At 45.4% G+C, this 24,256-nt stretch overlaps 1 protein-coding gene across 1 annotated transcript in view; it reads left to right on the top strand.

Moving 5' to 3' along the window:
* Positions 1-24,256, top strand: part of CACNA2D3 (calcium voltage-gated channel auxiliary subunit alpha2delta 3) — a 1,003,844-nt gene that overhangs the window by 887,802 nt on the left and 91,786 nt on the right. The window contains exons 28-31 of the mRNA XM_066244394.1: positions 4,165-4,226; positions 5,217-5,261; positions 16,613-16,675; positions 20,306-20,376. Coding sequence (XP_066100491.1) covers positions 4,165-4,226; positions 5,217-5,261; positions 16,613-16,675; positions 20,306-20,376 — 241 coding nt within the window. The remainder of the gene's footprint in view (positions 1-4,164; positions 4,227-5,216; positions 5,262-16,612; positions 16,676-20,305; positions 20,377-24,256) is intronic.

A 24,256-nucleotide genomic window follows, 5' to 3' on the forward strand; every position in this document is an offset into this window, starting at 1 on the left:
GTCTTTGTTTTCCTTATTAAATTAGCCAGATTAACTTGAATCAGAATATACTGTTAGGGCTTGAAATGTTGTTGAAGGAACAGAACGAACAGGCGTGACACAACTTAGGTTCGTGTGGAGTGAGGAGGAGGAAGAGAGTGGACTTGCTGAAAGGATAATGAATTTTTTCTGATAAAAGTTAAAAGAAAAAAAAATGTGGATAAGAAAACAAAGGAAAATAGTGAAAGGAAAATAAATTTCTGTTTGGGGAAGCTCATTTTATTTTTTGAAATGGAGTTGGCCAGGATGTTTGGTCTAAGCATTTTTGTTTGTTTGGGGGAGGGGCAGGGTTTTATTCCAGATTTTTTGGTGTTTATTATTATTATTATTATTACTTTACATCTTGTTCATGGTGATATAATTAACCAAACGTGCCAAGTGACTTTGGGGGGGCTGACAGCTCCTCTCTCCCCCCCCACCCCTTCTCCCGTTTCCCAGAGTCCGGACCATTTTTCTATGCCTCCTATCGAAGGCCCTCATCATGGACTTTCTAAAATATAGGTTGGTGCTCCTGCCATTTCTCTACTTAAAGACTATCAATGGCTTCTCAGATCCTACAGCAAAAGTCATCCAACTTTTTCTATAAAGGCCAATAGTATTTTAGGCTTTGTGGGCTGTTCAATTTCTGCCACACCCACCCACCCTGGCCTTGGCCAGACAGTGCGTGAACGGTGAGTGTGGCTCTGTTCCCGTGGAAATCCACTGACAGAAGAGGCTGGACTTGGCCCTTGACCCAAACCCCGGCCTCCAGGATACTCTCCCGACATCTTGGCCTGATACTTAAATCTCTTGATATTTGACCTTCACCTGCACAAGCACGTCCCCCACTCCCATTCTTTAAAACTTCAGAAGTTACAAGCATCTTTTAAAGGTTTTCATCCTTTCTGCCGTGTGATCTCTGTGTTTGGATTACCATCTTTCCTCTGTTATTACTTTTCCTTTGGGTTGGGTTACCATGCCTAATCTTACTTAAAACTCTCACCCATTCCCTAAACTCAAGGTCACCCCATGCTCTCTACTCCACAGTGCTCTGTTTACGCCTCTGATGTCCCCTTACCATGAGGCTACTCCCAGTGAGATGCTGTCAGAGTGTGTGCCCTCGTTCCCCTTAGTACCAGCTTAGAGCTTGGCTTGGCGGAGGCCACTGAACAAATGGGCATGAATTGACCCACCAATGGGCTTGTGAGTCTCTCAATCATAGAGAAGTATATTAACTCGTAGGTGAAGATACTGCAAGTGCAGACATACTGTGGGAAGCCAGGGGCCAGAGTTGCTGGAGAGATATGAGGGGCAGGGAGTAGAAACAGAACCAGGTCAACACCAAGAGGACCCCGTGCAGTCAGGACTGTCTGGGAGCTGGCTGGCATGGACCCCATGCTCAGACAAGGGAGTGGTAAGGAGCGAGGGAAGCAGAGTCTAGTGCAGGGCATCAGGACCAGGGAGAGGATGCAGCCTGCTGGACGGAGATCAGAGAGAAGCAGCCCGCATGATTAATGGGACGGAGGGACTGACTCATGAGGAAAGATTAAAGCACTCCGAGGAGCTGGGGTACAGACTGGAAGGGGCAGATGATAGCAGGCTGCAAATATGTGAGATGGATAAACACCCAGGAGGGAGCTGCTGGCTTCATTAGGGAGGTGAAGCCGGGCTCCAGGCCCCGTCACAGAGGGGAGGGGTGCTGAGAAAGGGCACAGCGGCTGATGGAGGAACTTGGATGGTGGGTGGCCCAGGGGCAGCTCTGGGCTGCTGGAGCTAGAAACATGATGGAGAGGCTACTACAGGCTGACTCTTTTGGAGAACCTCGAAGCCTGCCATGGTGCTGACCTTGGCCCTGCGAGGAGGTGGCCCTGGAAGTGCTCTGCCCGCCACCTGGGGAGGGCCGGCTGCAGAGAGGGGCCAGGCGAGCCCCTGGGAGGGCGCACTCACCCTCCTCTCCGGGACCAGCGCGTGCATGTCAGGACAGCGTTGAGACCCTCTGAGAAGCCAGTCTGCTGCTGCCCTCCCTGTCTTGGGTCGAACCTGAGATACTCAGTCCAAGCCCCTTCTTGAGAGCATAGGCCCACTCTCACCTCTGCCTGCAGCAAAACCCACCTGGCACCCTGGTTCACAGAGCCCCTGGTTGGCTAACCCCAATGGGGATGGGCCTGTCAGGCATTTTAGAAACATGTTTTTCTTGAAGTTACATTAAACAGCCCTCGACCTCCAGAATGAGCTTCCTTCAGTATTCTTTGATCTTTCCTCCGGGGCTGGGAAGAGCAGCTGCTGGTGTTAGCTGACATCACAGTCGGTCCTTGACAGCCAATGCACTAAGACCTACAGAGACGCGTGCTGGACCCTGGGCGCACATTCGGTCCAAGGAGGGTGCTTTTCTTAAACTACCCAGGCCTGGATGCCTCTCCCAGAAACCCTGACTTAACCGGTCTTGGAGTAGAGGTGGAAGGTACAGGCACCAGTAATTTTGCTTAAAGGTCTCCAGGTTGTTTTACTATGTTGAGAACCACTACTGAAAATCCTTTATTTAGATGTGGTTATAATTCATATTGATGTTTCTCCTCCATCTTTAGCTCTAACTATTGACTGTAATATCACTGGAAAGCTTTTTAAGAAAGCAGGTATTTACTGATGGATCCTCTGAGTGCTTGGTGGCTTGATGGGGGCAGGGATCCACTGGGGAACGAAAGTGTGTCCCTGCCCTTGGCGGGCTTCTGAGCCAGAGGATAGACGACACTTAGGGCAAGGCAGATGGGCCCGAGTGCTGAAATGGTTCATCTCAGTGACTGCATTCTGCACGCGGCAGCCCTGCTTAGCTCTGTTTAGTCTTCATCTAGAGTCTGACCTGGGTGCAAAGAGAGGCTCCGTCTCTCCAAGTGTGCATACCCCAGTCAATCCTGACTCTCAGAGCTTCCTTCAGCGATGGCTCTAGACAGTAGGAATGCACACGACGGCTATAAGGGTAACAGCCCAAGACCTTCATGAATCTTCAAGTTCCTGAAGCCAACACAGCAATGATTACCCAAGTGGGGGATCGACCGGGTGGCATGTAAGACTTTAGGAGTACTGAGTGAACTTTTATATGTGTAATTGTGTACTTCTTTCGATAGATATTGTTACTCACATTGAAGTTATTTTAGGTATTCAAATAAAAGGAAAAAGAAGCCTGGAAAGATAAGGAGCACTGCTTGGCAGGATATGGATACGGCACACACGGGGCGGGGAGGGGTGTTGACTGAGGTCCACGGCCAGCCCTGGAGCAAACGGTGTCCCGCAGGGAGTCCAGGATTTTCAGCACAGTCTCACTCTTTCCAAACTCCTCTAAAGCCTTCTCACCACCTGACGAGATTTTTGTCCTGAACTTGAGCACTTTCTGAAATGGTTTCATAGTTACTTTGTCTTACCTTCGTGGAGAGAAATATTGGGAGCTTGTGCCTGTCGTAGTTTTCTGAGGTTCCTCTAAGTTCCACTCCCCGAAGTTTCAAGTCACTTTCTTAACGTCTTCCCTTCCTGTAGGTTCCTCTCACGAGGGCCTTCCTTCACTGCGGCTTTTCCTAGATGAGCCAAACTGGCTGATTCCCTCCAGGGTTCTGGGGAGAGAAGACCATTGAGAAGTGAATCCTGGGGGCTGGTTACACTAAGACATGTAGCAGCGTGATTCATTTCCAAATACTAGCCTCATGACCAGTGCTTTTCACATTGTTTCTCTTACTAACACATGTGTAGTATACATTGTAGAATGCAAGTTTCTAAAACGGGAACTCTGAAGAAACAGTGATCTTCTGAATATCATTTTTCCCCTCTATTTCTGTGTTTGCTTGTGTTGGGGAAGGGGGTAACCATAAGTGTATGAATTTTAGGAGTACTCAAGTAACATGCCTCTCAAGAACTGCCTGCACTGTTCTCAGAACTGTATCTGTATTAAGGTTTCTGTGAGTGCAGGTAACCTTGAGAATTCCTTATCTGAAAGATAAAATGTCTTAACTATACATGTCACTGTAAATTTAGTTTTTACATATTTTTATCTGATATGCATATATTAGCTTCTTGCGTGACAGATAATTTTCAGTGATAACCTTAAAAAATTGTGTAAAGGGATCTCTAATGCCTTGTTTTATTTATAATTTCTCCCAGCTGTGGGCATTCAGATGAAACTTGAATTTTTCCAAAGGAAGTTCTGGACTGCCAGCAGACAGGTAAGTTATAATCAGCACATTGAGGCATCCGTGGTGCTGTTATTATACAGGTATTCACATTTGGGTACCCGGGGCCTAAAAGTGCCAGATTTCCAATGGATGTTTGTAAAATGAACTGCCAGCTGCTCAGATTACCTTCATTTCTCTGCAGAGTAAAGGGCTGTCAGCACATTAGACACCACATGCCGGGAAAGCAGGAGATTTGCTCCCGTAAGCAGTTTTAATCATGAGATCAAGATAGTGTTATCCAAAGGATAATTTTTTTTCTTTTAATATTGGACATGTTTGTGAATTTTCATTGTCTGTCTTCTACTTTGGTCATGCCTGGTAATTTACTTGTGAATCTCCTTTGCATGACTTTTGAAGGCTTTTGCATGACAGGATTGGCTAGGCCTGCACCCACCCTCCAGGTCAGAGGCCCCCTCTCCGTCTTGGAGAGCCAGGGCCTTCCTTCCCAGGACTGTGCTCTGTGTGCTGAGTCGTTGCGGTGGTCTTTATTCAGGAATCCAGCAGAAATGCCAACACATAAGTTGCTTCCATTTCTTAACTGAAGATATTTTAGGAAACCATATATAATACTAAGAGCACATACAAGAGTTTTTTGTTTTTTTAAGTCACTGGAAATTAATTTAACAATAAATAATTTCATAATTGTATGTCTTATTGTTCAAAGATTTTGAGTTCTTAAAGTGATATCAATATTGTATAGCAACATAAATTAAAATAGATAACAAAAATTAAAATAAAAAAGAGCCAGGTCCCCCCCCACACACACACACAAACAGTAATTATCTTTTCTATTAGTTGGTATTGATCCTAGAGAGACCAGGCAAGACACATTGTGGAGTTAGGTCATTTAGATGAAATTTGGTATTTGTGTGACAGGCAAGGACTGACAGTTTGTCCCCGAGTACTGAAGTGGCAGCCATAGCAGACCTGTGATGGCAAAATAACACATTTCTTCTTGCTTCCCCCTGTGCCCCCCCACAGTGTGCCTCTCTGGACGGCAAATGCTCTATCAGCTGCGATGACGAGGTAAGAGGGCTCCTGGCCCTGCTTCCACCCTGGTCCATAGGAGGTGGCAGAGGGTCTCTCCTCACAGAGGGAATGCCCTTGTAAACAGAGCCAGAGCTGACAGATTGGTCAAGACCAATCTCCAGGACACCCAGGGATACTTGCTTTGTTCCCTTTTCTTTCTTTCTTCCTTTCTTCCTTTCTTCCTTCCTTCCTTCCTTCCTTCCTTCCTTCCTTCCTTCCTTCCTTCCTTCCTTCCTTCCTTCCTCTCTCTCTCTCTCTCTCTCTTTCTTTCTTTCTTTCTTTCTTTCTCTCTCCCTTCCTCCCTCCCTCCCTCCCTCCCTCCCTCCCTCCCTCCCTCCCTCCCTCTTTCTCTCCTTCTCTCTCTCTCTCTCTCTGCCCCTCTGCCTCTTGGAGGAATTTAAATCCCACACATAAGCAATAGAAGAAAAAAAATGTCCCACTGCCGTAAGTCTGCCTATCATGCTTATTTTCACAGCCTTCAGCCCGCACAGCCTCTGCCCCCGGTTTTAAAGCAGCAGGTGTGTGGTGGCCTTTGGCTCTGGTTGCCTCTCTCTTCCGTGTCAGCTAAACATCAGTCTACATAAACTGGCACTTAGAAATAATCACATATTTATATTCCTTCTGGTTACCACAGGGATTAAAGAAATCCTAGCCAAACATAATTTCAAACAGAAAACATAGATTAGAAGTATATTTCAAAAACGTAGGCAAAGGAAAAACAAGGAGAGAAATGTAAAAGGGAGGAAGTTAAAACATGCAACACTCAGTCCCCAAAGATCTGACTGCCGTTTTTTTTAAGTCATAACTGTGTGTGATTCACTATCCAAAGAGTAAAAGCCAAACCATAAGCTTTTCAGAAGCAGCTCAACCTTTTCTGTCAAATAAAAAATTATTTTCCCATAGCAAAGAGCATCCTATTATATTTTATTACTTTTCAATAATTTGGGACGGCCCTTCATAGGATAGGCAGATGGCCTCAGACCTCTCCTTTGTCTTTGAGACATTTATTGTCTTATTGGAATGCTCAGCTCAAAACAGCAAAGCTCAATAATAATATTAACTAAGCTCTTAACTTGTACAGAAGATACAATTATTCAATTCAATTGGCTATGAGCTTTCTTACAATTGGTTGGCTGAAGGGATGGATGGCAGTTTGCAGAGTTGTTGGGCTGGTTGATTAGCCATAGTTGTTTGGTTTGTTGGTTGAATCACTGGGTGAGTTGCTGTTTGGATGGTTGATTAGTTGGTTGCATGAATGGTAGATACAGAGTTGTTTAAATAATTTGATTAATAAAGCCAAAGGCAGTAATTTCCCTACAGCTCACTCCGTCTCTGTGTAGCCTCACATATAAAACCAAGTGGAAATGACAACTAAAACAGTCATCACACTCACAATTAAAATAGCATTTGTTTAAAAGTGGAAATAGAGTACCACTTAGAAACATCCAATATATGCTCGTTTTTCAGTGACTGATTTCACAGGTGTTATAGCATGACGGTTAAAGGCAAAGATAGGATAGATTCAAATTGTGACTCTGACAGTAATAAGCTATGAGACTTTGGGCAGGTTTCTGAACCTTTGTGCCTCAGTTTCCTCAGCTGCCCAGTGGGGATAGAAATGTCCACCTCAGAGTAGTGGTGACAAATGAATGAGATGATATATGCAGGATGTATGGCACCACGCCTGACAAATGTGCAGCACTCAGCACTAACTGTAAACCAGAACTGTCTGTAAAAGTTGTCTTCCCCTTGAGCAGTGGTTTGTTTGAACTGGGAACCTCAGACGGCATGCTCTTTGGGCAACTGACGGTGTCTCCTAGGTAGGATGCCCTCCTCCTTCCTCGTGATCATCTTCAGCAGCCATTGGGATAAACCCCCACCCAAATGTCATTTAAAGGTTCACATAGTTTGAAACTCAGGCATTGAATTTGCTGTAATTTCTGACCTTGGTCTGATGCTCCAATGTCCTCATTTTGCACTTTGAAACCATCATCCATTTCACATTTTGACCTTAGGTGACCCATTAACATAGTTTAAAAGGGAAAAGTCAGCTTGCCTTCCCACTGAGGCCCCTTCCAGTCTTTCAGCAACCCTTTCCATGTGTCATCATCCTCTCCTAACTTCAAATGGCCTTTGAAACCATGTCCCTCCTCTCCCCCAGCTTCTCTCTCTCTCTCTCTCTCTCTCTCTCTCAGTGGGGTGATCAGGTCCCCACTGAAAACAGTTGTGGGGACTCATTGCGTTCACATGCATGTGGCTTCTCTGTGTTGAAGACCTGGCCCAGCCCCCTTGGCCTTACTGACCATGGGCCCTCTCCAGCCCCTCTGTCTCACCCATCAGTGGACTCCCTGGGCCCTCGCCAAGTGCCCTGGGCTGCTGGGTGGAGCCGGTATGGCCAGATGTCATTCCATCTTGTGGAAATAGATCTGTGGCTGGTCTTGGCGGTGCCTGAGCCATGTGCCTGGAGGGCCCGCCCTGAGCCGGCCTGAAGACTTCAGGAGCCCATCTCTCTGAAGGGGAATGGTGACGTTAGAGCACAGAGGCAGTGGTCATGTATGGGCAGTCCTGGGTTACAGACGAGTATGTTCTGTGGGTTTGAAAACATTTAAGTATTTACATGCACAGAAAGGTGAAAATAAATACTATGTTAAGATAAACATTTAAATTCCAACTTACATACAAATTCAACTTAAGAACAAACCTATAGCACCTATCTCATTTGTAGCCCAGGGACCGCCTGTACTCACTCATTACTTGCAGACCCGTTCACCAAGCCTGTCTTGTGTGCCCGGTACCTCCTTATCCCAGCAGTCAATGGGAAGCAGGGTCAGAAATGGCTCCTTGTCCCCCAGGAGCTCACCACGTAGCCGGGGCGACAGCATGTGTGATTATCAACCGTGGTAAGTTCTGTAAATTAAACTAACATGGGGTGGTCAGGGAAGGCGTCTCTGAGAGGGAACATTAAAGTTAAGTGAAGATGAAGGAGATGACGACATTGCAGACCATGTTCAGGCCTCAAGGAGTGCTTTCCAGGCAGAGGTCACCACATGCAGGAAGCTGAGGTGGCCAGGCTTGGCGTGGTCTGCAGAAACGTGGTGGGCATTCAGACCAAAGGGAATGAGGACAGCTATTGTCTCCCCCCTCCTCTCATTCTCTTCTTCTGTCACCTCCCCACCACATCCTGATGAAGACACCGTGCTTTGTGAAGACAGAGGAAGAGGCGGGTGGAGGAGGTGTAAAGGCAGTGAGAGGGTAAAAAACTTTATATTAAAATCAGCTGCCACCCTCTCTTGTTCCAAAGGAACAGAGACGAATAGTCCTGGTTAGAATCTGTAACCTTTGGGCATTTATTTCCTCTGGAATCTGAAAGACCTCCTTGAAGAATGACAAGCTGGGGGAAGAGCTCAGTCAAGTGGCCAGTGTGTCCATCTTCGGAACTGCTCCGCCCAGCCAGTGGACTCGCTGTTGATGGCAGTGGCACCGGTGACTCCCACCGGGCACTTCTGTTCAAAGTGACCCCTTTGCAGTACATTTTTCAAAAGACAGTATTCTGGTAAATGAACAAGTAAAGCAGAAACAAACTCAGAGATACTGAGAACTAATTGTTGCCAGATAGGGTGGCGGCTGGTGGGCTTGGTGAAAGAGGTGAAGGGATTAGGAAGTACACATTGGCAGTGACAGAATAGTCCAGGGGATGTCAGGTACAGCCTAGGGAGTGCAGTCAATAATACTGTATTAACGATGTGTGGTGTCAGGCGGGTACCAGACTTACTGGGCTGATCACTTCATAAGTTATGTAAATGTCTAACCACTGTGCTATATCCCTGAAACTAATATAATATTGTATGTCAATTATAATTGAAAAAAAATTAAATTATTAAAAAAAGACAATATTTTGATATGACTGTTAATCTTCAATGGAAAGATTCAGGTGATGTGAAGTAAGTGAGAGTTCAACGTAGCAGAGATCAGATGGTGAGACCTGGAGAAAGGTAGTGAGAAGTGTCACCTTTCCTGTCTGAGGTACAGAGACTCAGGCTCCACCCCCAGGTGGAAGAGCCCCGCCCTCTCCCTTTCCCCTTTCTCTTTTTTCTCCTTTCTTTTCTCTCCACTCTCCTGTCTCCTCTCTCTCTCTCTCTCTCTCTCTCTCTCTCTCTCTCTCTCGTCACAAATGAAAACAGCAGGCTGTACAATCCTGGGCATCTCAGTGATCATTGATCAGCCTGCACTAATCCAAACAAAAGCACCCCCCCCCAACAAAAGGTAGAACAAAAAGCAACCAACCACAACCTGCTTGCTGTAAACTAGGGAGCAACTTCCCTTTCTGGAAAAGCTCTACATTTGCAACATTAGGAGACTTGATGGCACACATAAGTGACCAGTACACATTATCTGCCGAGTGGATGTGCGCACAGGTTCTTGGAGGACTTGCCATCCACTCTGCACTTCACACTGGGCTCAGCACTCGGCACTTCCCTCCCCCTTAATCTTCTCAACAACCCTGTGAAACAGGTGTTTCTATCTCCATCTCTCAGATAAGAAAATTGAGGCTCAGAGTGTTAACAGACTTCTCTCGAAGTCACACTGATAGCAGATGTCAGAGCGTCTTATTTTCAAGCTAGTGCCTCCTGGGGACTAATACCACCTCCTTGTTAACACGCGCGTGGTGCCTGTTTCTTACCCCAGGTCCCCTTCCTCCCAGCTTTCCTTCCTATCTGCAGCTGCCCAGTTCCCCTGGCCTGGCTCTGGGTTTTATCCTCAGCTTCTGACTGATCTGCCGTGTACCCTGGAATCAGGTTTCTCAGAGCAATATTGAATATTGAGTCATCAAATAAAGATGTCTTTTTTGTGTGTGACAGAGACAGAGAGAGTCAGAGAGAGGGACAGATAGGAACAGATAGACAGGAAGAGAGAGAGATGAGAAACATCAATTCTTTGCTGCGCTCCTTAGTTGTTCATTGATTGCTTTCTCATATGTGCCTTGACTGTGGGGCTACAGCAGACCGATTGACCCCTTGCTTGAGCCAGCAACCTTGTGCTCAAGCTGGTGAGCCTTACTCAAACCAGATGAGCCTGTGCTCAAGCTGGCGACCTCGGGGTCTGGAACCTGGGTCCTCCACATCCTGGTCTGATGCTCTATCCACTGAGACACCGCCTGGTCACGCTAAAGATGTCTTTTTTAAACAAAAAATGAACTGAAACCTTCACTCTGCCTCTGCATCTCTGTCTTAATTTGCATTTTTCAAACAACCCCACCCTTAGATGTTTTGTCAAAGAAGGCTGTGGAATAGGTGCTTACAATTAAGAGCTCTGTTTAAACATAGAATTCTTCATTTCTTCCGTTTCAGCCTACTGGTCTACCCTTGGACAAGGTGACAGGCAGACTCCTTCCTAGCTGTCTGGCTTAATTTGGGGGGGGGGGGGAAGTAGCCTAGTGAGGAGAAGCTGAGAAAGTATCTCCTGTGTTTCCTGTTCCTGGGGGGGGGCATATGTAAAGCGGCAGAGAAAACTGCTGGTCAGATGGACTTCAGCTGATTCTGGGATGACTATTCGTAATCTAGTATCCCACTCACATAACTCTGGGGACCTTATGCACCACACTGCACTTCCCAGTAATAATTCAGTCCAAGAGGAGGGTGGCAGGAAGGTCTCTTTAGAAAGTCATCACAGTGACTAAATTTACCTAACATAAAAGTATCACCAATGAAAACTTAACACCACTTATCAGAGTCAATGACCCAGGTCTACATCAGAGACATAGCACCCTTGCCGTCGGACCTGTGACTTTTCTCAGTGATTTCTAAATCACAGCATTGGCAGTGTCTACTTCTTGCTTAATAGAGTGGTCAAGTCTATTAATAATCTGTATAACCTTGAAATTCAAACTTGCTCATGAACAAGTACAGTATGGCATCTTCTCTGTCACCAGTTCCTGTCATGAAATCCTAATTTAAGGGGGGAAAAGTGAATATATCTTTTTTTATTGATTGATTTTTAGAGAGAGAGGCAGCGAGAGAGACAGAGAGAGAGAAACATCAATTTTTTGTTCCACTTGTTCATGCCATCATTGGTTGATTCTTGTACGTGCCCTGACCAGGGAAAAAGTGAATTTAAAAATAATGTTAAATGGAAACATGTACCAAGAAGTAAATGCCAGTTGGTGCTCAGTATAGACAGAAAATGTGATTCCCCAGCCCTCAGCCAGGAGAACGTGCCCACTATGCTGAAGCAGAACACGACATTGTTTGGAGCAAGTGGGAGCTTAGGCGTATAGCTCTCTGGGAGCCTTGGGCAGCCCTCCTTCTGTTCCTCTCCCATCACCGACTGGTAGGATGTAGATCCGTCTGCCCAAAATGAGAGGATCATCAAGTACAGTTTTAGACTCCAGTCTATCATGGGCTTTCTTTCTGTTATAGGTTGTTCCTTAGTAAGAGATAAGGATAGAAAATCCCCTTCGACTAAGGACTATCTCCTGGTATCAGATATTAATTTTAAAAGTGTGTGTTGGGGGGTAGGGATCCAGGCACTTACAATTGGGGTCAATTACCACCTTATAAAATGGCCCCCAAACACCATTTTTGTTGTTTTTAAATTGTATTCAGCCATAATAATAGTATAACACTCCAAGCACTTGATGTCTTTCTGGTCTGGCTGCCTTTCCTGCCATTTGTTATGTTTCCTCTGGTGATATGTGGCAAATGAGATTTCTCGTTAGCTGTGTATAGGTTAAGGTATTGCTTTTTTCAAACAAGGATAGCCTTGCATGAACAGGCCATAACTAGGTCCTGTTGTCTTTGGTAAAGTAGAGGGGTGGGCCAGGGGGAGTAGTGGGCTTTGTGTCACATAGCACCGATTCATGTCTACTTGCTTCACTGAGTGACCTCGGGGAAGGTGACATCTATGGACCTCAGTTTTCTCCTCTAAAAGAATAATCTCTACATAGCAGTGTGACAGGTAAGGATTGTATCAGTTGTCCTATAGCTGCCATTCTTCTGTAATTATTATTATTATTGTTATTATTATTATTAGTAGTAGTAGTATCACTTAGTCTAGTAAGTTCTAGCAAACTTCTTTGAGTGACAGTTTCAACTGGTGTTCTCCCAAACTTGTCATCTTTCTGTTTTTACAGCTTGGTTTTCCAAGTCCTGAGCTGAAACCCTCTCTCCCGCTCCGGACCTCTCTCCTGTTCCTTCTGCAGCAGCAGAGGGTGGGGGAGAGGGAAGATGCCTGAGGACTGAGGGTCTGAATGGCCGGCCTGACCTGGGCTCCACCCACTGCTAGCTGGTATAAGGAGCACAGAAACCCTCATTTACAAAAAATAAAGACTCACAGCAAATAATGAAACATCTCATTGAAGCCTTGTCTCTAAATAAATCCAAACTGTGAAAATACATTTAAAAATTTAGGTATAATTGCAGTTCTACCTTAATTCTTCAGACACAAATAAATTTACTGGGGTTTGAGGGTAGGTAGTTCAGTTGACCCGTGAACAACAGAGGAGTTAGGGACAGCACCCCCTGCACATTGAAAAAATCCCTGTGTAACTTTTAACTCCCTCAAAACTTAACTACTAATAGCCTGCTGTTGACCAGAAGCCTTGCCAATAACAGAAACAGTTGATTAGCATACATTTTGTGTTATCTGTTGTAGTAATATCATGTATTCTTACAAAAATGTAGAAAAATCACAAGGAAGAGAAAATACATTTATAGTATTTATTTTAAAAACTCCACATATAAGCGCACCGGCAGTTTAAACCCATGTTGTTCAGGAACCAACTGTATAATGTTTCTGATAAAATTGTAATATGTCACAATATATAATCCTTCACTTTACGTTTGATGTTCTGAGAATGGTCACAAAGAGGCTTGTAGATAGTGGAGTTTGATCAGTTTTCTCAGGGGCTTCTTAGTCCCTTGCTTTTGAAATTCTACTCTTTGAAAGCATCTTTTATATGATCTGTGATGATTTTTCTTTCTTTCTTTCTTTCTTTTTATTTTATTTCTTTTATTTTATTTAGTGAGAAGAGAGGAGGCAGAGACAGACTCCCACATGCACCCTGATTGAGATCCACCCAGCAAGCCCACTACCGGGTGATGCTCTGTCCAGCTGGGGCCCTTGCTCCATTGTAACCAGGGCCATTTTTTAGTGCCTGAAGCAGAGGCCATGGAGCCATCCTCAGTGTCCAGGGCCAACTCACTCTAATCAAGCCATGGCTGTAGGAGGGAGGAGAAGAGAAAGAGAAGTGAGAGGGGGAGGGGTAGAGAAGAGATGGGCACTTCTCCTGTATGCCCAGACCAGGAATCAAACCTGGGACATCTACATGCCGGCTGATGCTCTACCACTGAGCTAACCAGCCAGAAAGTTTCCTTCTTTCTTCATGTGTTATCTCGACAAATCCTAATGTGGCAATGGCTTCCTGTGTGATTGGAGCTGATCTCCAACATCACTTTCATGGACTTCACAAAAATCTTGCCTCTTTCTCAAGATTTTCAATTGACTTTATCATCTATTTGCCTTGTATTGTCCAATATTTACAACATTAGACAAGAGAGATATAGGCCAAAAATAGAGGTCTAATAGCAAGAGTACTAATTGGCTTGGATGTTTAAGTAGGAACTAATTTTATAATTAAGGATGGTGATGGTTTATAATGACTTTTGAGTTTCCACACACCTGGCAGGTTTTGGAGAGTCAATATCTGAATGTGGAGGGCACATCACACTACGTTTGTGTTTATTGATGGAAAGGAGGTTGACCTCCCTTTGCTTTGGTGTCTAGATCTGCTAAATGAGGATTATGACATTCAAATAAACCAGGATACGGATTTGTCTAATGTGACCCAGAGTTACATTAAAACTGGATTAGAATGTATTGGAGTATTAGTGTAATCTAAAAAAAGACACTGCTGTTTGAAAAATTTTCTATAGTGATGGAAATGTCCAAAAGTAGACTCATTAGCTATTGCTAGTGTGGAACACTTGAAATGTGACTAGTAGAACCAAGGAACTGGAGTTTTAATTTTATCTAATGAACCTAAAATTAAATTTAAGTCTCCATGTAGCTAGTGGCTGCCATATTGGGCAGCATAGCCAGTGATGGGATTCGGCCCATTGGTTCGGCAGAACCAATACCTAATTTTTTGTTGAGTTCAATGAACTGCTTATTAAAATGGCACTTGTAATCAGTGCTTTCTCTAAGGTGGGCACCTGGGCAGCAGCCGCCTGGTGTAGAAATCACAAATTTATATTCTTTACTCTTTCTTAACATTCATCTGTGCAACAGCGTATTCTAAGCACCTGTAGTAATGTTCATTGCATCCGTAGATGAAAAAAATTTGACAGAACTGTAGTTGTAATATATATATATATATTTGTATTTTTCTGAAGCTGGAAACGGGGAGAGACAGTCAGACAGACTCCCGCATGTGCCCGACCGGGATCCACCCGGCACGCCCACCAGGGGCAACGCTCTGCCCACCAGGGGGCGATGCTCTGCCCTTCCGGGGCGTCGCCCCGCTGCGACCAGAGCCACCCTAGTGCCTGGGGCAGAGGCCAAGGAGCCATCCCCAGTGCCCGGACCATCTTTTGCTCCAATGGAGCCTTGGCTGCGGGAGGGGAAGAGAGAGACAGAGAGGAAGGAGGGGGGGTGGAGAAGCAAATGGGCGCTTCTTCTATGTGCCCTGGCCGGGAATCAAACCCGGGTCCCCCGCACGCCAGGCCAACGCTCTACCACTGAGCCAACTGGCCAGGGCTGTAGTTGTAATATTTATTTATTCATTTCCTAAAACTCATTATACCTTTCATGAAATACTACATTTTCATTCCCTCACATTTGTTACTTCAGTGAACAAACATATAATGTAAAAAGTGCCAAACAACCAGGGGTGACAAGCTGTCATTGGAAATATCTTAAATAACTGTTTTATTGTTTTTTGTCAGGTATTATTTAATATTTTTTCATTAGTATCTTAAAACTCTTCCTTATAACATAATCTAGTTTTGTGTACCTCTTTTATTGTTCTTATTAAAGGCATGAAATAATAAGTTGCCTTTCGGTATATCGTTTTTGTATACTTAAACGGTCTTTAGGGCAGAGAACCGGTTGTTAAATTATTCGAATCCCACCACTGAGCATAGCTTTATGAGGTTGCTTGCATAATGCGATCTAAAAATGGAAAAAGAGTGTAAAGATTCTCTCTCGCCAGAGCCAAAGTAATATCCATGCAGCTAAGAGCTTCAGATAACAAGAGTTTTACCCAACCAGGTTACCGAGTCATTCATCTGGCCTCTTTGAATAACAGAGAGAGAAACCCCACTGCTCACCAAGCAGCCAACTCTTTCATAAAAGGTGCTATCAGGGCTTTTCATTTTTGGCTTGTTCTCTGCCCCTGCTGAGTACCAAGGGCTGAATCTCTCTGACCAGCTCAGTGCTGTACCATTTGTGCCTGGTTAACCAACTCCATGGATAGGTAAATGTCCCCGAAAACACCAGCCCTGCGGTGGCCTGGAGCTAGGGGGAATTTTGCTCAGTAAAGATATGTTACAAATTAAATGTTGCAGTTGGTATGTAAAGCTGCAATAAATAGAAACTGAGTTACATCAAGGACGGAATTAAACCTTAAATTTAAACTCCTCAGCACTGTAATTAAAACTTAGCCTGTAGCAAATCATTCACTTGAGATTAAAGTAGTGTGGGGGAAGCAGAGGTTTGGATTTACCTTGCTTTCCACAATTTATAAGTCTGAGCTACCAAAAGCTAACAGCCCTGCCCCCAAACCCAGCTCCCAATTAAAAACACAGTTTGAAAACCTTTAGGAGGCCTGAGGGGACCCTTTAACAGAAGTCAGCCCCTTCCCCCCCTGCCTAAGTCTATGAACAAATTAAAAAATATTACCTGGTCCCCTGATGGTCTTCTGAGCTGACACAGTGTTTTCATTAATACATCATTAGAGTAATGACATTGTGCTGGCGTTTGGCTTACAAAACAGCCTGTGCTTCTGCCACTGTGAACACAGGCTTGGGGCCTTGAGACACTTCGTTCCTGGGAAATATTATTCATATAAAGAAAAAAAGGAAGACAAACTGTAATTAATAATTTTTTTTTAGTGTGTAATCTTTTTATCCTAATCTGGGATGTTTAGGCTTCCTTGGTGTTTTATTTCTGTTTATTAGTTTTGCAAAGTAAACACTGGGGTCCATCTAACCGTGGCCTGGACTCCTAAACCAGCGGGCATTTCCAGTCATCCCCAAACAGCCTCAAGGTTTCTCTCCTGTTGGAAGGACGTCATTTTGTGTAAAAGCAGTCTGAGGATACGAAGTTGAAATTGTGGTGTTTTTATTTTCTAGACCGTGAACTGTTACCTCATAGACAATAATGGATTTATTCTGGTGTCTGAAGACTACACACAGGTGAGTGAGAAATTTCCACCAACTCCAAGGAAGGAGCTCAGAGTGGGCCTGAATCGGAAAACAAATCGTGGTGTTAAAACTTTGGGACAATGATCTATATTTAAGAGGTAATAGCAAGAGATTATAAAACCTTATTTCCATCCTTCTAAGAATGTCGCAGCCTCCTTCTCAGCAGGACCTGAAGAGTTTTTACCTCTCAGTAGGGGTTGGAATGGGGGGTGCAGAGCTCGAGGTCTGCTCTCTGGCTCCTAAAGCGATAAATTTATAGAACTCCATGCCTTAAGGGGAGAGGTGCCATAAAGAGTTTGGGCAATTTTAAGGAGGTTTTCTCCTTTTGATATTTTATCTTCACATATATATAATTTATATATACACACAGACACAGATACACACACACACACACACACACACACATATATATATATACACCAATGTAATTATTCTTTATGGCTTTCTTTCTGGTTTGCTTTTTAAAAATCAATAATCTGAGTTCGGGGATTAACTTGGGCTCTCAACACAAAAGGACAAGGATTCAGAGACAGACAAAGAATGTTCCTCATTTGTGTGAGCTGGGCGCAGTGCAGGGGCAGGAGAGAAAGAGAAGGGGAAAAAAACAAAAACAAAATGTACAACAACAGGCTATGAGGCTGAGCACAGAAATCTCCGGTGTATTTAGAAATCAAAATAAGAGTTAAAATTCATAACAATAAAACTTTGTGCGTTGAAACATTTTTGAAATTAGAGGTTAAAGTAGCGTACTAAAAGAAGATGAAATACAGGCAGGTTAGGAGTGTGGTGTAATAGAGAGGAGAAGGCAGCCGATTCCTGGTGCGAGCTCTCTTCCTGAACTAGTTTTGGGACCTTGTGTACATCATTCACCCTGCCTGGGACTCCCAGTGGGCTCTGCAAGGAGAGTGGTCGACTCCATAAGGCTTCTTCTAACTCTAGTATTTGAAGATACTGTTTACTATGAAGTCCCATTTAAATCATTTGAAATTCTTTAGTAGTCAACAGTACAATAGGCCCATTATTGCTTAATAAAGTAATTTAGTCATCATTAAGTGTGGCTTCTTAGGGTCTGACCTTAGCGTTTGTTACTTTATACACACTGGCCCGAGGGAACATGTAGCACTGTGCTTGTGTCAGCTCTACCGGTGAGATTGTTGTGGGATTTTTAAATGCACCTTTGATGGGTGGGAACTCATAGTACTGAGACTCAAACTGTGTACACCCATCTCCTCGGATGCTGAACCTCACTGGACGTTGGGTGGTTAGTGAGTATCCGAGAAGAAGAATAAGCTCATGAGACAAAGCCAGTCTCTGAGGGAGCAGGCAAGTCCCTAGGCCTGTGGTAATACGCCCACTGGGCTGGGAGGAGAACCCCTGAGATATTCAAGATGGTGACACACAGAAACTAGATTTTTGGTGATGAGCACATCATCGTGTTACAGATACTAAATTATAATGGTGCACACCTAAAACTTAAAACAGTACTAATCAATCTTAGCACAATTTTTTTTTTTAAAAAAAGAAGAATTGTTGATGGAGCAAGAACTGAAACGGATAAGCTGTGCTGAGGGGCTCTGACCTGCCAGGACTGTGCAGGGCTGAGACCGGAGCCGGGCCGGGGAGCAGGGGCCCGGTGGGTGTCCGCGGTGTGGGTCCTGCACTGGCCACAGCAGGGAGCCCTGCTGCCGCGACTCCGACAGAGCATGCTCTTCCACGTGGGCCCCGTTTCCGCTCTGTCTCCCCGCAGGGCCCGCCCGTGGCACTGCTCAGGGGTCCTGCCTCTGCCTAGGTGTCCGCGGTGCGGGTCCTGCACTGGCCACAGCAGGGAGCCCTGCCGCCACCGCTCCGACAGAGCATGCTCTTCCACGTGGGCCCCGTTTCCGCTCTGTCTCCCCGCGGGGCCCGCCCGTGGCACTGCTCAGGGGTCCTGCCTCTGCCTGGGTGTCCGCGGTGCGGGTCCTGCACTGGCCACAGCAGGGAGCCCTGCTGCCGCGACTCCGACAGAGCATGCTCTTCCACGTGGGCCCCGTTTCCGCTCTGTCTCCCCGCGGGGCCCGCCCGTGGCACTGCTCAGGGGTCCAGCCTCTGCCTGGGCTTATTTGCTATTGTCTGCTTTCCTGCACCCCAGTTAGGATAAATCTTCATCTGACAAACAGTTCCATTTACCCTGGCATACTTACACACACAAAACACTAACATTAGCCCTTCTTGCTCCTAGCAGCTTCATATGCCCGGTTTGCCAAAGGTTCCAGGTGTCCCCTGAGAAAAAAGGCAGTGCTCAATGTTCAGTAAGTGAAATGCTCCCCAGTTCTTCCCCCTCTCTTTCTTGACTTTTTGGCAAAGTGCATATAAGCCTTTCTGCCTGAAAACGCTGAGTAGCGTGAGGAAGGTCACTCAGTTGTAAATGCAATCAGGATTTAGTTAATACAAAGTCTATGGAACATACTAATTCAGGCTCTTAGTAACGTCTTCCACCCAACCACACAGCAGCTATAAATCCTCAGAGCAGCCACAGTAGAAATAGGTCTACACCGACTCATTTCAGTGAGTCTGCGTTGGCAGAGGAAGGCTGTGCCCCAAGTTCTGTCCCACTGTACTGTATATACCCTCCCCCAGAGATGCTTATGAAAGAGGCTCCAGGAGTCTGAATGGGTGCACAATGATGTTAATACTTTTTTTTTATTTATTGCCTTTAGAGAGACAGAGAGAGGAAGGGAGAGAGGGGAAGGGAAGCGTTCATTTGTTGTTCCACTTAGTTGTGTACTCATTGGTTACTTCCTGTATGTGCCCTGAGGATTGAACCTGCAACCTTGGTGTTTTGGGATGATGTGCTAACTAGCTGAGCTAACTGACCAGGATGTCAGTCCTTTATTCCACTGTTCAGAGTTGGCAAATCTTGGCCAGCTCCAATATCAAGACTTGCAAAAGCATCAGCCTGGTCGTGGGGAAGGACAGCCAGGGTCACAGGCCCTGAGGATGGCCCCAGAGTCGGGTAGGCCACTGGGAGTCTGAGTGCCACACTGTCTCCCTGAGCGGCTGGACTGTCTTACTCCTTATCAACATGTGAACTGCCTATGGACAAGGTGAGAGTGTTCCTCAGAAAGTGATTTTGAGACAGGGCACATTCTCAACTACAGGAAATATAGGTCAATGAAGAGAACTGCTGTATTTCCCTAAACAGGTCATCCAGAAATTATAAACAAATTTTTTTATTAATGCTTAGGAAGCCCTTTCCCAGCCTGTTTCTGTCTGTATGAAGTAGTGTTTTAATTACCAAGGATTGAGTACAGATTATGCTTATTCTACCCAAAGGTAATGGTGTGTGTGTGTGTGTGTGTGTGCATGCACGTGTGCACATGTACATTGTATTTAATTCTAGCACTCAGCACGTGTTCTGCCATGCATTCTGGAACATTCCCATCTGCTCACTAGTTTGCTCTGTAATCCTGTAAATCCTCATGACGATTAAGACCTTCCCCACTTTTAGGTCATAGTCCTGATTTCCTGCCTTTGGCTCCTGTCAGCTCCAGGACACAGACTGCGTCCGGTTTTTCCCTTCTCTGGTGTTGGGGCCCATTATTTATCTATACTTCCTCATGGGTCTTCTTTTATTCCTTGCAGACTGGAGACTTTTTTGGTGAGGTCGAGGGAGCTGTGATGAACAAATTGTTAACAATGGGCTCCTTTAAAAGGTAAGGGTTTTATGGTCCCCTGCGCCCATTGAGAAAGTTTGCCTAAATAAAATAAAGCAAACCAAGGTCAAATAAAGCAAGCCCAGACTTGACCCGTGGCTGGCTTGGACTTGTGTGCATGGTCCAGAAGATCTCGCTGAAATTGGGTGCCTCTTGCGCAAGCGTTAAGAGCATTAGAAACTCAGCTCACAATGAGTTTCCTATTCGCCTAGCACAGTTTATTGGTGGCCAGTATTGAAGTTGGAACCTGCACTGGGACACAATTATATCAATCTCAAGCAAGTGATTGCAAAAGGGTAGGAAACGTTTCCACCTGGTCCAAAACGGGTATATTTTGTCTCACATTGACAAACCAGGGAACCTGGCTAGAAATCTGGAACTCAGGGATGGAAAGTGATATTTAGAGACTTGTTGATATTAATTTTAGAAAATCAAGTGAAAGGTCTCAACACTTGCTCCCAGCTGGAGGTAAGTTTAAATCTGCTGCTGGAAGGAAACCCAGATGCCGCTGAATTCCACCATTGGCACATGCTACTCAACTGGATCCTGAGAGCTCTCACCAACCCTGAAAGAAGCTTCGTCACAGTGTCCATACCGGGGACAGCCAGCCTACTCTCGGGGAAAAGCCTGTGGGAAAAGCTATTACTCTAAGACTCAGGATGCCAGGAATAACCCCCCCGGGCTCAACCTGTCTCCTTTTCCCTGGCCTCCCAGGAAATGGTGGCCTTTGGAGTGGTGCTTTCAGGGGCATGGCTGATGCTGTTAAATACATAAGAGCAGGCTGTGCAGTGACGGCCCTCTGCTCGCGTGAGAACCACTGCACCCATCGGCCACGGTGGGAAAGGCCGCCTCCCGTCCGTTACTACCCTGCAGCGGAGTGGCCAGGAAGTGTTAGCTCAGGAAATCAGACTTTTAAGCCAGTCAACAAGACCCACTGAGCACTGTGCTGAAAGCAGGGAATTCAGAAATGATGACCCAATTTTTGAGATTCCATAGCTTGTTTGTGCCAGAAGGAGGGAGGAAAAAAGAAACGATATAGAAGTTGGCGTCGCGCCAGCACTTCTGGACTCCCTGACACACTTGCTCCCAGGCCCGCCTGGGGCGGAGGGTTTGCTCTTGCTCAACTCCCTTTTGAATGTTCGAGTACAGTTTTTAATGTTTTTTGCCAGGAGTCCTTGTACAGATGCTTGAAAACTCTGCTGGGAGCGGGCGTGGGTTGCCATGGAGATTCCTGGTCTCCCCAAGCCTCCCAGGGCAGCTTCTGGGTTGTCTGCCATGCAGGGCACCGCTGGCTTCTCCTGTCTTTATGTGTGTGTGTGCGTTTGTATTGTGTTAGCATGTTTTCAGCGTGGTGGTGGGGGGAGCCCGAAGATGAGGAATAATCACACACATGTTTCTCATTTGAAAGCATATTTTTCAACTTCTTTAACAAAGTCTTTTTTTTTTTTTCTTTTTTTTTTTTTGTCTTTTCCCTCTTGGATATTTCTTTGGAGCAGTTTGGTGGGAGAAAGAAAGGTTGCAGAGTGGAATTTTAAATTCCTCATCTTCTTACTGTGGGTGACGTGTGGCTGGCATGGATCTGGGACGCTCTTTCACTGTGAGAGTAGCTATTGAGTAAAGGGAAGTGCTGAGACTTTTCTCCATTTTAACAGCAACTGCTGTCAACCGGGAATCAGCTGACGCGCCTCCTGAGCCTCTTTGAAGAGACCCCTCCCCGGGGCCAGGACATAATGAGAGTTTGGGGTTAGAAGTCAGATGGATTGGGTTCAAATCCAGGCTTTGACATGGACTAGCTGCATGACTTAGAACAAGTCAAGTTACCTCTCCAAGCTTTGGTTTCCTTACGGGGAAAAGGAAGATGATAATAATAATTACTTCCATGGGTTGCTGTCAGAGCTAATGAGATAATAATAAGCATAAAGTTCTTACACAGTGCCTGGCATATATTAAGGGCTCAATAATTGCTAACTGCTGCTATGACTTCTGTTGTTACGGATCTTTGCTCCGTCTTGGCTTTGCTTTCTCCTTGGCACCAGGTAATGCTCCCTTTGCATTCACATGCCTCACAGCAGGCTTCCCATGACACCTGGTGATGGGGTCTCCAGGGCTGGGGTCCTGCAGTCCTTGCAATCAGACATTCATGCATTGGCCCATTCCAGCACACAGTACTTATTCACAGCACGGGTTATAGTTCTTTCATTCAGAGATCTGTACTTCAGAAGCACTTAAAAGATGTAGCTGCAAGTAACTGACAATGCTCAGGGACAGAAGTCATACATCATGTTAACCTGAGCCCTGCCCCCTCCCCAAACCAGGATATATGGAGACGGAGTTACTCAGGCCCGGAGAAAGCTGAGGAAGGGCTCACTGACATGCCCTTTCCTCTTAGCATCTTGATCAGTGCCAGGATGGCACTGAGTTTTTTATTTGATCTGTTTTTGCCCGGTGCTAAGCAAATGTGTTTCCTATACAACAGCCCTGTACACCATCTTCTCCAGAAAGAGCTCAAAGAGAACACCATCTCCTTTATCAACCTCCCTTTTGTAACTGCCCCTGGTCTGCGTTTGGTGCCTCTCTCTCTGATGCTTGCCTCAATGACAATGGACTCTTTCCTGGATTGTTTAGCCACTTACTTAGTGACCAGATGGCCATTCCACTTAGCAGTGCCATCAAGGGGAAAGGACTCCCACTTCATCGTCTGCAGCATCACCTAGAAGACTAGAAAGCCACTGATTTGTCTGAACAAATGACCAGCTTGAGGGAGTGTGCACAAACAACCTACGAGACAAACTCATCACTCTTGGTCATTTAAATGTCTCTGATGGGACTTTGTCCACCCAGCTTGCATATGACACAGCATCCAGGGGCCAAATAACATGCAATCACTTCAGTGGTGGAAAAGTAAAGATCGCCATGGCTACCGTCCCTGAGAACCTTCTGTGCACCAGGCCTGGCTGGCACCTGAGGGATCTCACCTCTTCCAGTGCTTTCCAACAACTCTGGGAGGCAGACATCAATGGGACCAGCTGCTCATTTGGCAGGGCACAGTGCAATATGAAAATGTGAGGGCCCTTGTTCCAAAATATCAAGGATTTCAGGACAAGAACAGCAGAGCATTAAACCAAGCCTGGGGCCCGTCTAAGCGCAGAGTTCTGTGCCATTATGCAGGTCATGTGCCCATGCAGCCAGCCCTGGGTATAAATATACCCATTTTATAGGTGGAAATAATGAGACTTGGACCGGTTAAGAACTTGCCCTAAGTCTCTGTGTAACAGCTGAATTCCAACATTCTACAGTCGGAGCACAAAGGAATTTTTGAGCTTTTTCCCTTGACCCAGCTCTATGTAAGATTCGTGCCTGTAGCTTCCTTCAGCTCAGTGAGCAGCAGAGAAGGGCTCTGCAAGATGTTGTCTCAGCAGTGTCTTATCCGGCAAGCTGAGCTTTCAGAATGGGAGGCTGGCCGAGAGATAAGATCACCCAGATTTCTTTTAGCTGAAGTTGACAAATCATTGAACCCTGCCACGTTCCCAGGCTTCACGTGTTTTCTCATAAGATACCATGTGCCTGGTCAGCTTTTTGTATTTTAATCAGAAAGCTTCAGATATTCCTTCACTCTTATCACGGATAGTAAGTAGACTCCCAAGCAGTGACTCATGTAGGGTTTTACATGTGAACTGTTTTTCTTTTTCCCTCATGTTTGTGTCTAGCAAGAGTCTTCTATCATATTTCTCAAAACCCACACTCTATGGTACCCTTTGCTATCATGGTCAGGGAATGGCATCTCCCCTCTTACAACTACTGAGAGAAAATCCAGTTTCTAAATATTTTTATCATGATTCATTTATCCCTCCTAATTTCCTTGTGCCCAGTGATGAAAATT

Source organism: Saccopteryx bilineata, chromosome 10 (assembly GCF_036850765.1).
Source record: "Saccopteryx bilineata isolate mSacBil1 chromosome 10, mSacBil1_pri_phased_curated, whole genome shotgun sequence".
Classification (NCBI taxonomy): Eukaryota; Metazoa; Chordata; class Mammalia; order Chiroptera; family Emballonuridae; genus Saccopteryx; species Saccopteryx bilineata.